The following is a 15,042-nucleotide window of genomic DNA, read 5'->3' on the forward strand; positions in this document are numbered from 1 at the left end:
CCCCCAAATTTTATATTCAATAAAAATATGTAAAAAGTTTAGAATGATTTCTTTTACTTTTATTATCAAAACTAGTATTCAGGTTTGCCATTTATTACATGAGACAGAAATCAATTATAATATTAAAATTTAATTCAACTGTTTCTTCAAGAACAAGAGCATTTTCCTTCAAAGCCAATAAACAGATGAGAAGTATATTTTAAGGTATCATGCAACATGAGCTATCAAGCAATTAGACTTAAATAAGCAAAACCTAATTCAACTAAGTTATAAATTTCATACTTTGCAACACAGCACAAATTAAAACAGATTTTTGCTTCTGGTATTTAATCTTATAGGATGGGGAGCATATACTCTTCACATTTAATTTCCGCTTTATTACCAGTATTTCTAGTTAGTGATTATGAAGAAAATGACAAGATAATAAATGCTAAATGGAAATGATACAATAGCTACACTTTAAACCAAAAGCAAATTAAAAACTGCCAGTTTTTCCTCACAAAAATTTTTAAATTCCTACTGAAGATGTGCTACCCCTAAAGTAGAAACTGTTATCAAAGCCATCAGTTGCATAAGCAGCAGGCACTGAAATGCTGATAGAGTATAGGAGGGAAGGAGATAGGGAAAAGGAAAGCAGAGCAAACTGGTGCAATTGGTGGTATTCATGCATAGTAGTTGAAAATGTGCTAAGTAACACAAAAATACACACTTTTTAATTATTAAAAAAGCAAGCCACTGAAATCATAGTATATACTAAAAAGTAATGTTCTAAAGGGAAACATCAGCAGCCAATAAAGAAACCTCTAATATGAACACCACCTGTGTTGATTCTGCACTTGGGCTGGGGTTGGATCCCCATGGGGCAGCTTTTGGACCACCAGTGTTAACCCAGGAATTGGAGCGATCTAAACCCTAAGCATATAATAGAAAGCAGTTGGAAAGGAAAGAAATATTACATGTGGCATGCTATAAATTATTCTTAAAGAAATCCAGACTTTCCAATGCAAACATTTTTAAAATTAGTACTGTTAAAGCAACCCAAATTTTGAGGCACCTACGGAATATTAGTTCACCAAAATGATCTTTTTACTTAAATGTTTAAAACTCACCAAGAACATTAAGTACATCATTTAAAGGTAATTTCTCTTTATGTAAGGGGATCACCTTTAAGTACCAATGCTGAAGCTTCCACAGCACCATTCCTCTCAATTCTCTTTAAAGATGGTGTTAGCTAGTTAGTTAGCAACAGATAATTTACTCTGAATATAACTAGGGTTTAAAAGGAAAAAAAAAATAGAAGAAAAAGAACATTCCATTCTTTTCTAAAAGACTAATTTCATTCCCTATGTCATCAATTGAGAACAACTGTGCAGGGATACTCCATAATTCTCTTTGACTTTGCCTCTTTTTTTATTTTCTTTTAGGAACTGTTAGGAGAAATCAGGTAAAAAAAAAAAAGAGAGAGAGAGAAAGTGCCTAATATTTGCTCCTTCTTAAAATGATGGTAAATTTGGGGTTGTGTTTAGTTTTACTGTGCTTGTTGTAATTAAACTTAATGTACTACTATATCATATAAATAGTATATGAGAAAACATTATGCTGGAGCTATTTAAAGGAATTATATCCTCACAGTCACTATCATTAATTTAAAATTAATTTAATATACAACTACTGCATGCTGCATGTGACCAGAAGTGAAGTATGTCTGTCTGTCTCTGAAAGAGGTTATTATGATCGCAGGTAGAGGGAATTGGGGCTTTACTTTAATTTGTTAACATGACTGATTATTAAAATAACTTCAGAATGTTTATAAAATTCAAGATTCTGAGCCCTACCCACAGAAATCCTGCTTTAGTAATCTGGGCTGGGGCCTGGGAATCCGCTAATAGAAGTGGAGCAAGTTATAAGAAATTTTTAGAGAATTGTTGGAATAAGATTTATGAAAACAACCCAAGAGAAACTGACTGTACATATCAGGGCATGAGTATGACCCAAACCAGAAAATACCAAAAGAAAGATAGATAGAAGAAAACAAAGAGTAGTCACAATGTTAATCAATTCTGTGTAGACAGTATTACCTAGGAAGCTTAACCACTACCACAAATGTGCAGGACCCTACCTCTACACAATTAAATTGTAGTTATGGGGACAGGAGAGAAAGGGAAAACAAAGGAGAGAAGAGGAGGGAGGGGGAAAGGAAGGGAAGGGGAGGAAGAAAAAAGAGGAGTGAGGAGGGAAAAAGGAGAAGAGAGGAGGGGTTGAAGGGAAGAATGGGGAAGACAGCCTGCCTGCCACCTCTCAAGGGCTTAGGTTTTAGGAAGAATATATCCTTTTTTGTCCCTATTTTAATAAACATACAAAGAGGCTGAAACGACACAATAATCACCCATACATTTGACACAGAATGAATAAGATGAGAATTAAAGTTCAAATCCAGGTTCTACTGCCTTATAATTGTAAAATCTAAGGTGAATTACCTAATCTTTTTTTTAGTTTCTTAGCTATAAATTAGGAATAATGAGTGTCTCCCTCATATTTTAAAGGTCAAATTACATAATGAAGTAAATTACTAAATACAATGCCTCAAATATAGTAAACTCTCAAAAAAATAGTTTTAACAAAAGCTTTATGTTTTTCAAAAGCTTCCTAGCAAAGTAAATTAGACAATATTCAAACACTAGTAAAATAATGTAATAGATGTATTTAAAATAAAAACCTTCCTCCTCAGAACCTCATTACAGTATCTCAAATAAAAAGTAAACCAGTGCACGATGTTTTTCAGACAAGCTGAGACAAAATTTCTCACCACTCCCCCACATTCTGTCTCCCCTCTATTAGGTGTAAAGTTCCTGACATTTTAAAGTTCTATACTCACTACTCACATCACAAAAATAACAAAACATGAGCACCTGATTTCTGCAAAATTGCAACTGCCTTTTTCTCTACCATAAATTTCTATAAAGAGTAATAATAACTTTTCTGTATTCTTAAATTCACTTTTAAACTCTTTGCTTATTAATTTCCTTTAAAACTAAGATACATGTTAATCAGTCATGTGAGAATAAGCAATAAATCTCTTTCTGCCATTAATTTGTTATATCCACAATACTAAAGCTCTGAACAGTTATAACATATCAAGTAGTTAAATTTAATTAAAGAAAACCTGCTGACAATTATTCTGTAAAACAAATAATTTCCACAAATTAGGTGTTGTAAAGCTAAGAATTATATCAAACAAACCTTAGTTAAGCAAATTCATCAATATTATTTACTAAGGTAATAACAATGTTTACTGATCTTCAACTAACATAGAAAAGATTAATGAAATACATACACAATGTGCATGAAGTGTTTTTGTTTTTGTCAAATCCCAGTAACATCTCATCCCTTAGATGCATTGATAGGTACTTTCCTTGAGCAAGGCCCATATTGTATTTGACCTGACATTAACACTCATAATACGAAATTTTGGCTTTATATCCACAAGTCTTCAGCATATTGCCTATCATACTGCAAGCTCTCAGTGTTTGAAAATGGAAAAGTAAGAGATAATACATTAGAAAGAAACTATGTATCAATATAAAATTGCACTGGCATTTGATTAAAAGCAATGAAATTCAAACCTGATGTAAAACATTTACATAATTGAATGTTAAAAGACTATTGCAAGAACAATGAAAGAATTGATCAGTTTTGGCAAATAATTATAAAGAAAGTCTTACAAATATGGTTTTATAGCCGCTCGCAGGGGTGTCCAACCTGAGGCCCATGGGCTGCATGTGGCTCAGAACGGCTATGAATGTGGTCCAGCACAAGGTCATAAATTTACTTAAAACACTATAAGACTTTTTTGTGATTATATGTTGCCATATACTTAATGTGTGGCCCAAGACAATTCTTTTTCTTCCAGTGTGGCCCAGAGATGCCAAAAGGTTGGACATCCCTGCTAAAGTGATAAAAGACTGTTGATATAAGTATTCTTGGATTTAAGGAATTTTGCATTTCATATTAAAGAATGAAGTCTAACCAAAACTTTCATAAAGTCAAATCTCTAAAGATCTGAAATATATCATTAATCCTGATAGTAAGAGGACAAACAAAAGGCATACTTCAATTTTTTTAAAGTAGTTGATTCTTGCTATGAAGCTCAATGCTTACTAACATCCACCTAATAATTACCTGTTGAGTATCTTCAATATGCTGGATATTACTGTAGTTTCCCCCTTATCCACGGTTTAGCTTTCCATTACTCATGGTCAACCATGGTCCAAAAATATTAAATGAAAAATGTCAGAAATAAACAATTCGTAAGGTTTAAATTGTGCCATTCTGGGTACCATGATGAAATCTTGCACGATTCTACTTTCCCCTCAACCATCCCTTCATCCAGGGTATCTACACTGTGTGTGTGCTGACCACCCAATAGTCACTTAGCAGCTGTCTCAGTTATCAGATCAGCTATCAAGATACCACAGTGTTTATGTTCAAGTAACCCTTATGATAGCCTAACACTAGCTCATAATGCCTATGTCATTCACCTCACTTCATCTCATCACATGGGCACCGTATCATCTCACATTATCACAAGAAGGGTGAATACAGCCCTGGCTAGCCAGATGGCTCAGTTGGTTGGAGCATGGTACAATACATCAAAAGGCTGTGGGTTCCATCCCCAGTCAAGGCATGTATGGCAGGCAACCAATTGATGTCTCTGTGTCACATCGATGTTTCTCTTTCTCAAAAATCAATAAATATATCCTCAGGTGAGGATTTTTTTAAAAGGGTCAATACAGTATAACATATTTTGTGTGACAGAGACCATACTCACGTAACTTTTATTACAGTATAATTGTTTTATTTTATTAATAATTATTGTTGCTGATCTCTTTGTGCCTAATTTACAAATTAAACTTTTTCATAGATATGTGGTATAGGTTAAGACATGCATATATAGTAGTGGCTCTAGCTTTAATATGGATGCAAATCAAGCAAAAGGAATTAGTAAAAGGCAGCTAAATTTAAAATTCTTGAAGGAGCCCTGGCCAGGTGGCTCAGTTAGTTGCAGCATTATCTCATATATCAAAAGGTTGCTGGTTGGATCCCCAGTCAGGGTACCTATAGGAGGAAACCAATCAACGTTTCTCTCTGTCGCTCCCTTTCTCTCTCTCCAGAATTTTTTATCTCCTGGGGATAAAAAAACATATCCCCAGGTGAAGACTAAAAATAATAATGATACAATAAAATTCTGGAAAGAGACTTTGGACTGCAAATATAATTTGGGGAGTTATTAGCACATAATGGTATTTCTTTAAACTTTGGGACTTGATAAGATCACCAAGCAAGTGAGTACTGAAATAAGGGAAGGGTGAGGGTAGGGAAGAGAAGGACAGGGGCCTGAGACACTTCCAGATTCCTGGAAATTCTTAATTTTCCAGATTAAGAGATCAGGAAAAAAAAGAATCTACAAAGGAGACTGAAAAGGTATAACCAGTAAAGTAAGTGAAAAACCAAGAGAATATAGTACCCTGGAAGCCAAGTAAGTAGAATCTAATTCAAGGAGGAAGGAGAATTTAACTGTCAAAAGCTGCTGGAAAGCAGAGGAAGCTGAGTATTGAGAATTAACCACTGGATTTAGTAACAGGGAGAGCACTGGTGACAGCAGCAGGGCAGTTTGGGTGGGAGATTGGAGAGAGACAGATCTGACTGGAATGCGGTAAAGAGAATGGGAGAAAAAGAACTGGATGTAGCAAGTATAGAAAAAATTCTTTTAAGAAATTCTACCACAAAAGGTACCACAGACATGGCAATGAAGCCAAGAACAGAAATACTACACAGGACAGTTTTTTTTTTAATGGGAGAAATGAAAGCATGCCTACATATGGATGGGATGGTTTAGCAGATAGGGAGATACACAATGTCGAAGAGAGAAGAAAAGAACTGCTAAAATGAGGATCTTGAGTGGGTGGGAGGGAATGGGAGGTTGTGGACAAATGGGTGGAATGGATTTAGGAAAATGAAAAGTTCATCCATTGCACAGTGTTAAGAATTAGGGAGTAGTAGATAGTAGGCGGCAGGTAGATGCAAGGTTTTCTTCTGATGGCTTCAATTTTCTCAATGAAGTACAAGATAAGGTGAGAAGGACGATTGGTGAGAAGGTGTTAGAAAGCTTGAAATAACAAAAGGTGGCATGAAACATTTTCCTGGGAAAATGGGAAAGTAAATGGAACACAGAAATATATACAGGGTCCAACAAAGTAAGGCCTGCTTGAGTGTGGTCGGTAAGGTTAGTGTAGGTATTAATAATTTATAGTTTTAATTTGAACATTTCACCTAAAATGCCACATGGTGTGCCTGAGTGTGATATTGTTATGTTATAGAATTACATGCTTCAGATTTTGTAATAAAAGATTTTGTAATAAAAAGGGGTGTTATTTATGCCAGACCCTATATCTATACATACATATATACATACATACATATACATATATATATAAATTATATACATGTAGATATATACAATAACTGCTTGAGGCCTGGTTGGTGTGGTTCAGTGGGTTGAGTGAGAGCCTGGGAACCAAAGGGTCACCAGTTTAATTCCCAGACAGGGCACCTGTATAGGTTATGGGCCAGGTCCCCAGTAGGGGTTGCATGAGAGGCAACCACACGTTGATGTTTTTCTCCTCTCCTTCCCTTCATCTTTCTATAAAAATAAATAAAACCTTAAAAATAAATAAATAAATAAATAAAATGGCTGCTTGATACAACTAAGGGCTCTCTGAGGCTTATGGTCTTTAATTCCAAGTGAGAATAGTCATCATGATATTCTTCAAGTCATGCTCAGTGGCACACATGGTTACATGGCACAGGCAGTCAATGGGGCTGAACAAGCAAGTAAAATGAAGTGAGGAAGGATAAGGGAATTGAAGTTTGATTATAATGGTGATAATTATAATGACTGATCATGAAATTTTAGCTGGCTAAATTGGAAGAAATAACAGTAAGTTGAGTAAGAAACAGTATAAAGGTCATAGGGTCAAGTGATTAGAGGTTGCTGAGTAGAGAAATTGTTGGAATTGGGGTATTAAAGAGAAAACCAGGAGCTAATGGTTAGAGAACAAAATGCATGAAGCTGAGATTATGAGGGTAAGTTATTGGTAATGACAAGATTATTGGTAATGCCAAGATCTAGGTTATGCCATGGCTAAGGAAAAGTAAAAGACAAAATCATTAAAGAAGAGTTACTTAAGTTTCTAAGCCAATAAAATCAGACTAAATAAAAAAGCAGCTATAAAACTTGCAGATTCCTTCCAACTTTTCAATAAAATTAAATTGCATATTATTATTATTGGGGATTTATTATTAGGGATTATAACTAAATGATGCTCCGAAATAAAAACAGCTAGCAAAAATTTTGCAACTAATAGAAAACATGAAAACCATTTAAACAAAACCTGATTCATACATGACTATGTTGTCATTAAAAAATTCTCTTCTTATGATAGCTTCCACAAGTTGATATGTATCATTATATACCATAAAAAGTAAGTTAATGTTACATTTTGCTTTATAAACCACTTGAAAAAAGCAAATAATCATTTTAATATATGTAACGATTGAACAAATCAGACCTTTGTTCTAGATCTTGATGTTGGAATTTATCAAATACATCATGTAAAAGAAAACTGTAGAATCATGCTAAATAAGGCATAATGCAAATTTATAAAAATTGAGACATTTTAAAAGTAGAACCCTGAAGAAAATGGTGTCTTTGGTTTATAGAAAAATTTCTTATAATTCACAAGTCAGGTTTATCCTAGTAAATAACTGTATTTTAAAATATATAAAATAATGCTAAGTAGTACCTCAATTACAATGAGATATAAAAAACAAAGGCAAAGATAAAAAACTTGAGTTCTTTTCCTAAACATGGAAATATATGTGGGGTAAGGCTAAAAAATGTATTTTTGATCTGTGAGAAATTAATAATTGCTTAAGAATTATTTTAGCCCTGGCTGGCGTAGCTCAGTGGATTGAGTGTGGGCTGCGAACCAAAGCATCACAGGTTCGATTCCCAGTCAGGGCACATGCCTGGTTGCAGGCCACAGCCCCCAGCAACTGCACATTGATGTTTCCCTCTCTCTCTCTCTCTCTCTCTCTCCCTCCCCTCTCTAAAAATAAATAAATAAAATCTTAAAAAAAAGAATTATTTTAAAATGAGCAATCCTTAGTGTTCACTGGAAGCTTCTGAAAATGTAAAATTTCTGTAACTATATGAATAAAGTAGGTAGTTCTGATGTCTCTGATCAACGTTCAAGTATTTCACCAAACAAACCGAGATCTTTAAAAAAAAATTCTATTGCAGTTCAGGTTAAGTGTTAAACATAGACCCTATAACACGTTTAGTAATTCTTCCTCATATTCTTATTACCAGGCTAAAATGTCAAAGTAAAGTTGACTATGATTCTATAACAATATCTCCCTTCTTCCCAACAGCAAATGTATTTACATTTAAAAATGGTTTGGTCAAAATACAACATGACGTGACTTCTTGTCCTCAGTCTTACTGTTCTTTTGCCCACCTTGTTTAAACTGAGTTATTTTTTAATTTTACATGTAGAAAGGAAATAACTATTTGTTCCTTAAGTATATTTCTTTTATAATAAAGATTAACGCTTTAAATAAAATATAGCTAGATCTTAGACTAGCTGGCATCTCCCTTATTATCTGGGATAATCATTAACTATCATTAATTAAATCATATTACTCTAATTCTGGTGCATCTTATATAGAGTTTTTCGTAAGAAATGTAACTCAATTACCAATTGAGGCTAATTGCTGTTTCTGATATTTTTATGGAGGACACATTTTGCATCATGATGCAATGTGTGAGGAACAGTGATGGTATGTATATTCCTTCTGCACAGCAGTCACATAGGTCTGTTTTATATCTATAGAAAACCATTTTCACATGATAAGTATCAGACAGACAAATGCAAGCAATATGTGACTAGTCCTCCTGGACAAATTGTAGAGTTCAGCAGATTTTTCTGAGCAGAGTGCACAAGCCAATTGTAATAGCAAGCGTATTTAACAGAAACATGAAACATAGTGTTTACTGATACAACAGAAGTGTACAATTTCTTCTTTATTACTAACACAAATACATTTTAAAATTAAGAGTAAATGAAAATATTTGGACATTTCTCATTTGTTCATGAACTGAAAATCAAATTTATAAATGCCCATCTTCCGTTTACCTTACTGCCGATGATTGACCGTACTTCATCATCTGGGGATGTGGGAGTCCCAGATATATCTGGATTACTATTACTAAGGCTCCGCGAACGATTTAAATTAAGGCTTGCAGGTCTCACAGCGGATCTAGCCATTGTGGCATAATGCACTGATCCTCCTAAACCTCCAGGACCTAGAGTTGTATATAAAACAGCACATAATTAAACAAAGAAAATTAGTCAAGAAAGGACTTGAAAATAATCTCTGCCAGTTCACAAAATGTCACAAAGACCATGAATTGCTTTTGTTTTTAAATGAAAAATACTATAAATAAGAAAGAAAAACACTCAAGATCTAATGATAGATACACAAAGATATTGTGTTTAACAGCAGTTGGCAAAACCATATGAATTTTAAGTATAATTCTCTTCAATGTTTCTATGATTATAGACTACATGTGCAATAAAAACCAAAAGTAACAGAAAACACTCACACACATTATCTTTACTTAGCTATAGGTGTATGTAGGACCCGCAATGCCCCAGCTTAGTCTCTTCTTTTCTCCCTATCCCTCCTTGCTTTCCCCTTGATACAGTCACTGGAGGAACCGCCACTTTCCTGTCAACATTTCTTGAATGAGATTATGCTTTATTTCTTTCACTTTATGTCACTTCATCAGTGACAATTTGAACTCTAACGAAATGGTACCTTTATGATATACATATAAAAAATTAGCCTTGGCTAGTGTGGCTCAGTGGATTGAATGCTGGCCTGTGAGCCAAAAGGTCGCTGGTTCAATTCCCAGTCAGGGCATAAGCCTGGGTTGTAGGCCCAGTCCCAAGTTGAGGGTGTGTGACAGGCAACCACATATTGATGCTTCTCTCCTTCTTTCTCCCTCCCTTCTCCTCTCTCTGAAAATAAATAAATAAAACCTTTAAAAAATAAAAAAAAATTTAATTAAAAATAAAAAAACTAAAGATAATTCTCCTACAAGCCCACCTTATATAAAAAGCAAAGAAACACTTTTCATCTACAATCAAGCCTGATACCACCATTCAACCATGTTCTATGAACATAAAAATAACTAGTGGCTGTATCCATAATTTATCTCCATTTTTCTTAGTTAAAGAAATCTTTCTGAATATCATATTTGCAAATGATACATACCAGTCAACTAATTATAAGTCAGGTCAGCATATAAAAAAAGATGTTTTGCACAATCTGTGGTATTCTAACAGTGAATGAAAGAGTACATGGAGGAGTATTATATATAATCTACAATCACACACTCAGAGTCTCAAGTACCATAACTTTAAAAATCAAGATAGGAAACTATAAACCAGAATATAAGCCAATTACAACTGTTTCTGCAATTAAAAAAGAATAATGACCTAAAACACAGAGTTAGATTACTGTTATGCTTAGTTTTCATAATGAATGCCATAATTATTTATCACCATTATTAATGTTCACCTTGCCAGTTGCTGGAAAGGGCACTTACCATAATCAGTAGTGATGAATGACATTTCACACAGACAAGTACGTGAGCAGGTGGAAAGGTATGTATAACATAATCATTAACTAACTGAACAACTAGAGTTTTTCAAACTAAGAAATCCACCACCTCCACCACCACCACCAATATGTAAAAAAACAAGTAATCACTTAGGGCTCCAAAATTCTGAAAGGTGGTATTATTTTACTAACAATGGAGAAATCAGAGCTGTTCTAAAGAATAATCTTTTCTAGTATTATAGGTTTCGTAGGGTCACCAGGGAACTACTGAACCACCATATTCCTTCTTGAATGTCCAACAGCAAGCACTCCAATGACCAATACGACATTCTCCCCTTCGTAATAGGGAATGATGAAACGCTTCCAGAGACACAAGAAGTTATTTTCAAGGTTCATTTCCAAAAATTAATTCAACCACGAATTAACTCAAATTAAAGCTGTGTAACCTATTTATCTTTTTAACTCTAGCACCTAGTATAGTCCATGGTACTTAGCAGGCATTCAACAAATGTTTGCTGTTCTAGTAAAGAGAAGAAATACCTGGTGATGGTGAATTAGGGTAAGTATTTGGTAAGCGAAAAACATAATAGATGTATGATGCAAGAAGACCATTCCTGCCATGCTGGTCATGATTTCCATCCAGATTTTTGTGAAGCCGGTTTATAATTGATGCCATCGCTTCAAAAGATGCTTGACCTAGATTAACTTTTTAAGAAACAGGAAAATATTTTTGCATTAACTTTTTTAGACTGTAAGTTCCAAATAGATCAAGGTTTTATCATCTCTATATGCATTAAGTATAGTGGTTATACACAGTAATTGTATAAAGATATTTGATGTTGATTTTTTAAATTTATTTTTCAATTATGTTGACATACAATGTTACATTAATTTAAGATGTACAATATAGTGATTAAACAATCTGATGTTTAATGTCATTTTAATTATCTTATATTAGATGAATCAAAATTACTTTAATAAACAAAATAAGAAAACTCATTTTACTAATTTAACATGAAAATTGTATAGGTTTGCTTAATCAAAAAACAAAACATCATCCCACAGGTATCTATAATTTTGTAAAACAATAAAAAACTCATAGAAAAAAGAAATCTATCTTAGATATCACTTTTGAAAAGTAAATTCTCATTTTAAAGATGATGCTGAAAACCTACATAGCACACAATGACCACGTGACTTTTGTTTAAAAATCAAAATGATTAACAATAAATGATTATTAAAAATATCAACTTAAGATAATAAGAAAATAGACTACTGAATAAGCAATTTGATTGAAATGACTAAATATGTAAAAGGATTAGAAGGAAAAAAGACTAGAAAAAATAGTTGATGTAAGACTGTACAGCATTTTAAATGCCAAGCTACAAAATACCTACTCATTCATTCAAGTCAATATATAACAAGAGTTTTGTTAAAACTGGGACATTCTGGTAGCACACTGAATAAATGGGTAAACCAAACAACCATTTTGAGCAATAGAGTCTCATATTCTACGATTTATTTAATTAAGACGGGAAATTATGAACTGATAATGAGGCCAATTAAGTTTCCTAAAAGTAGAGTAATCGGGTGAAGTGGTCATTTTGGAAGGATTTATCTGTACGCACAAGAACTAGAAGAGAAAGGGCAGAGAAGCCTAAGCAGGGTTGAGCCACCCTGCTTGTGTTCCTGGTTAATCCTTTCCCTCACAGTAGCTATTCCAAACCATCAAGATTCTCTCCAAAACTCAGGTCCACCTTATTCTCTTTTCAGCAATCTTGCTCTTTATCTCTCAGAAAAAATGTATAAAGCATAAAAGGCCACAAGTTTTTCCTACAAATTTATCAGAATCAAAGTATTTTTACTCTGTTTCCAAAGGAAGCAGTTTTCCTCTCCCACATAAGAATGATCTAGCCATCTTCACTTTTGTCCTACAGGCTTGCTTCATTAATAAGACCCTCTCGCACTCCTGTATCTTAATTTTCCCTTCCCCTTCCCCACAACTATTTTTCCAAAGCATTTAAACATGCTCAAATCTCTCCATTCTTACACCCTAATCAACCTTGCTTCCTCTTCTAAATAAATACCTTCAAAAGGTAGGAAATGCTTTTTGTATTCCTTTCATCACCTACTATTTACTTCATTCTTTGTAATCTGGTTTCTACTTTCACTATTTGACTAAAACTATTCTTGTTAATTTCACCAGTGGATACTTAAGTATAGATAGTAGAGTAAATTTCAACCAGTGTGCCCCCTCAATTTTTTAAAAATATATTGTATTGATTATACTATTACAGTTGTCCCATTTCCCCCTTTTATTCCCCTTTACCCTGCACACCCCCCGCAACCACATTCCCCTACCCCTTTAGTTCATGTCCATGGGTCATACATATAAGTTCTTTGGCTTCTACATTTCCTACACTATTCTTAACCTCCCCCTGTCTATTTTCTACCTACCATTTATGCTACTTATTCTCTGCACCTTTTCCCCCTCTCTCCACTTCCTACTCCCCACTGATAACCATGTGATCTCCATGTGATCTCCATTTCTGTGATTCTGCTAGTTGTTTGCTTAGTTTGTTTTTGTTTTAGGTGTGGTCATTAATAACTGTGAGTTTGTTGTCATTTTACTGTTCATATTTTTTATCTTCTTTTCTTTAGAAGAAAATGTTAAATCCCTTTAACATTTCATAAAATAAGGGCTTGGTGATGATGAACTCCTTTAACTTGACCTTATCTGGGAAGCACTTCATCTGCCCTTCCATTCTAAATGAAAGCTTTGCTGGATAGAGTATCTTGGATGTAGGTCCTTGCCTTTCATGACTTGGAATACTTCTTTCCAGCCCCTTCTTGCCTGCAAGGTCTCTTTGGAGAAATCAGCTGACAGTCTTATGGGAACTCCTTTGTAGGTAACTGTCTCCTTTTCTCTTGCTGCTTTTAAGATTCTCTCCTTATTTTTAATCTTGAGTAATGTAATTATGATGTGCCTTGGTGTGTTCCTCCTTGGGTCCAACTTCTTTGGGATTCTCTGAGCTTCCTGGACTTCCTGGAAGTCTATTTCCTTTGCCAGATTGGGAAAGTTCTCCTTCATTATTTTTTCAAATAAGTTTTTCAATTTCTTGCTCTTCTTCCTCTCCTTCTGGCACCCCTATGATTCAGATGTTGGAATGTTTAAAGATGTCCTGGAGGTTCCTTAGTCTCTCCTCATTTTTTTTGAATTCTTATTTCTTCATTCTTTTCTGGTTGAACTTTTCTTTCTTCCTTCTGGTCCACATAGTTGATCCGAGTCCCAGTTTCCTGTCACTGTTAGTTCCCTTTACATTTTCCTTTATTTCACTTAGCATAGCCTTCATTTTTTTCGTCTAATTTGCAGCCATATTCAACCAATTCTGTGAGCATCCTGATAACCAGTGTTTTGAACTGTATATCTGATAGATTGGCTATCTCTTCGTCACTTAGTTGTATTTTTCCTGGAGCTTTGATCTGTTCTTTCATTTGGGCCATATTTTTTGTCTTGGCACGCCCGTTACGCATTAAGAGGTGGAACCTCAGGTGTTCACCAGGGTAGAGTAACCCACATTGCTGTATGCTGGGGAGGGGTCCGAGAGGGAACAATAGTGCTTGCTCTGCTCTCTGCCGGCTTTCAGTCACTTCCCCTGATTCCCACAATCAAATTGGCCCCTTCTGGTGTTGATTCCCGTGTGGGTGGGTTTGTGTACATTCTAGGACCCTGTGGGTCTCTCCAACGAACTCTCCTGTGAGGCTGGGAGTTCCTCCACTGCCACCTGAACCCCCACTGGTGTTTTCAATCAGAGGCTTTGAGGCTTTATTTCCCCATCCTGGAGCTCTGGGTTGCATGGTCTGTCTCACTCCCCAGTTGTTCCTCCCAGTTTATCTGCATGCGAATGTGGGACCACCCTCTCTACCAGCCCCGCCTCGCTGGGTCCGCCAGCCACCACCTTGCCCGTACCAGTCCTCCAGCCTTGCCCCAAGTCCTCTCTGCCTGGCCACCCATCTCCACCCCTCCTACCAGTCTGGATGAATGTTTCTTCTTTAACTCCTTGGTTGTCGGTCTTCCATACCATTCACTTTTCTGTCAATTCTGGTTGTTGTTTTTTTTTAAATTGTTGTTGTCCTTGTTTTGGTTGTGTGAGGAGGCATAGTGTGTCTACCTACACCTCAATCTTGGCCGGATGTCTGCTTTTTGTTTTTTTCCCAAGAATTTTTAAGACATGAAATACCTGAATATTTACTCAAGGGCACTGAATTCTTTTCCCTTAGGAAAAAAAAAGT

General features: G+C 35.0%; 1 protein-coding gene across 8 annotated transcripts in view; it reads right to left on the minus strand.

The window, feature by feature from the left end:
- Window positions 1-15,042, minus strand: part of DOCK7 (dedicator of cytokinesis 7) — a 213,865-nt gene that overhangs the window by 70,071 nt on the left and 128,752 nt on the right. For 5 of the 8 annotated variants that reach the window (XM_036026204.1, XM_036026202.1, XM_036026203.1 and 2 more), the window contains exons 21-23: window positions 11,290-11,454; window positions 9,258-9,427; window positions 820-912 (exon numbers count right to left, since the gene is read on the minus strand). In XM_036026204.1, coding sequence (XP_035882097.1) covers window positions 820-912; window positions 9,258-9,427; window positions 11,290-11,454 — 428 coding nt within the window. The remainder of the gene's footprint in view (window positions 1-819; window positions 913-9,257; window positions 9,428-11,289; window positions 11,455-15,042) is intronic. The other 3 variants (XM_036026207.1, XM_028512232.2, XM_028512233.2) reach the window with 1 other exon arrangement.

Source organism: Phyllostomus discolor, chromosome 5 (genome assembly GCF_004126475.2).
Source record: "Phyllostomus discolor isolate MPI-MPIP mPhyDis1 chromosome 5, mPhyDis1.pri.v3, whole genome shotgun sequence".
NCBI lineage: Eukaryota > Metazoa > Chordata > Mammalia > Chiroptera > Phyllostomidae > Phyllostomus > Phyllostomus discolor.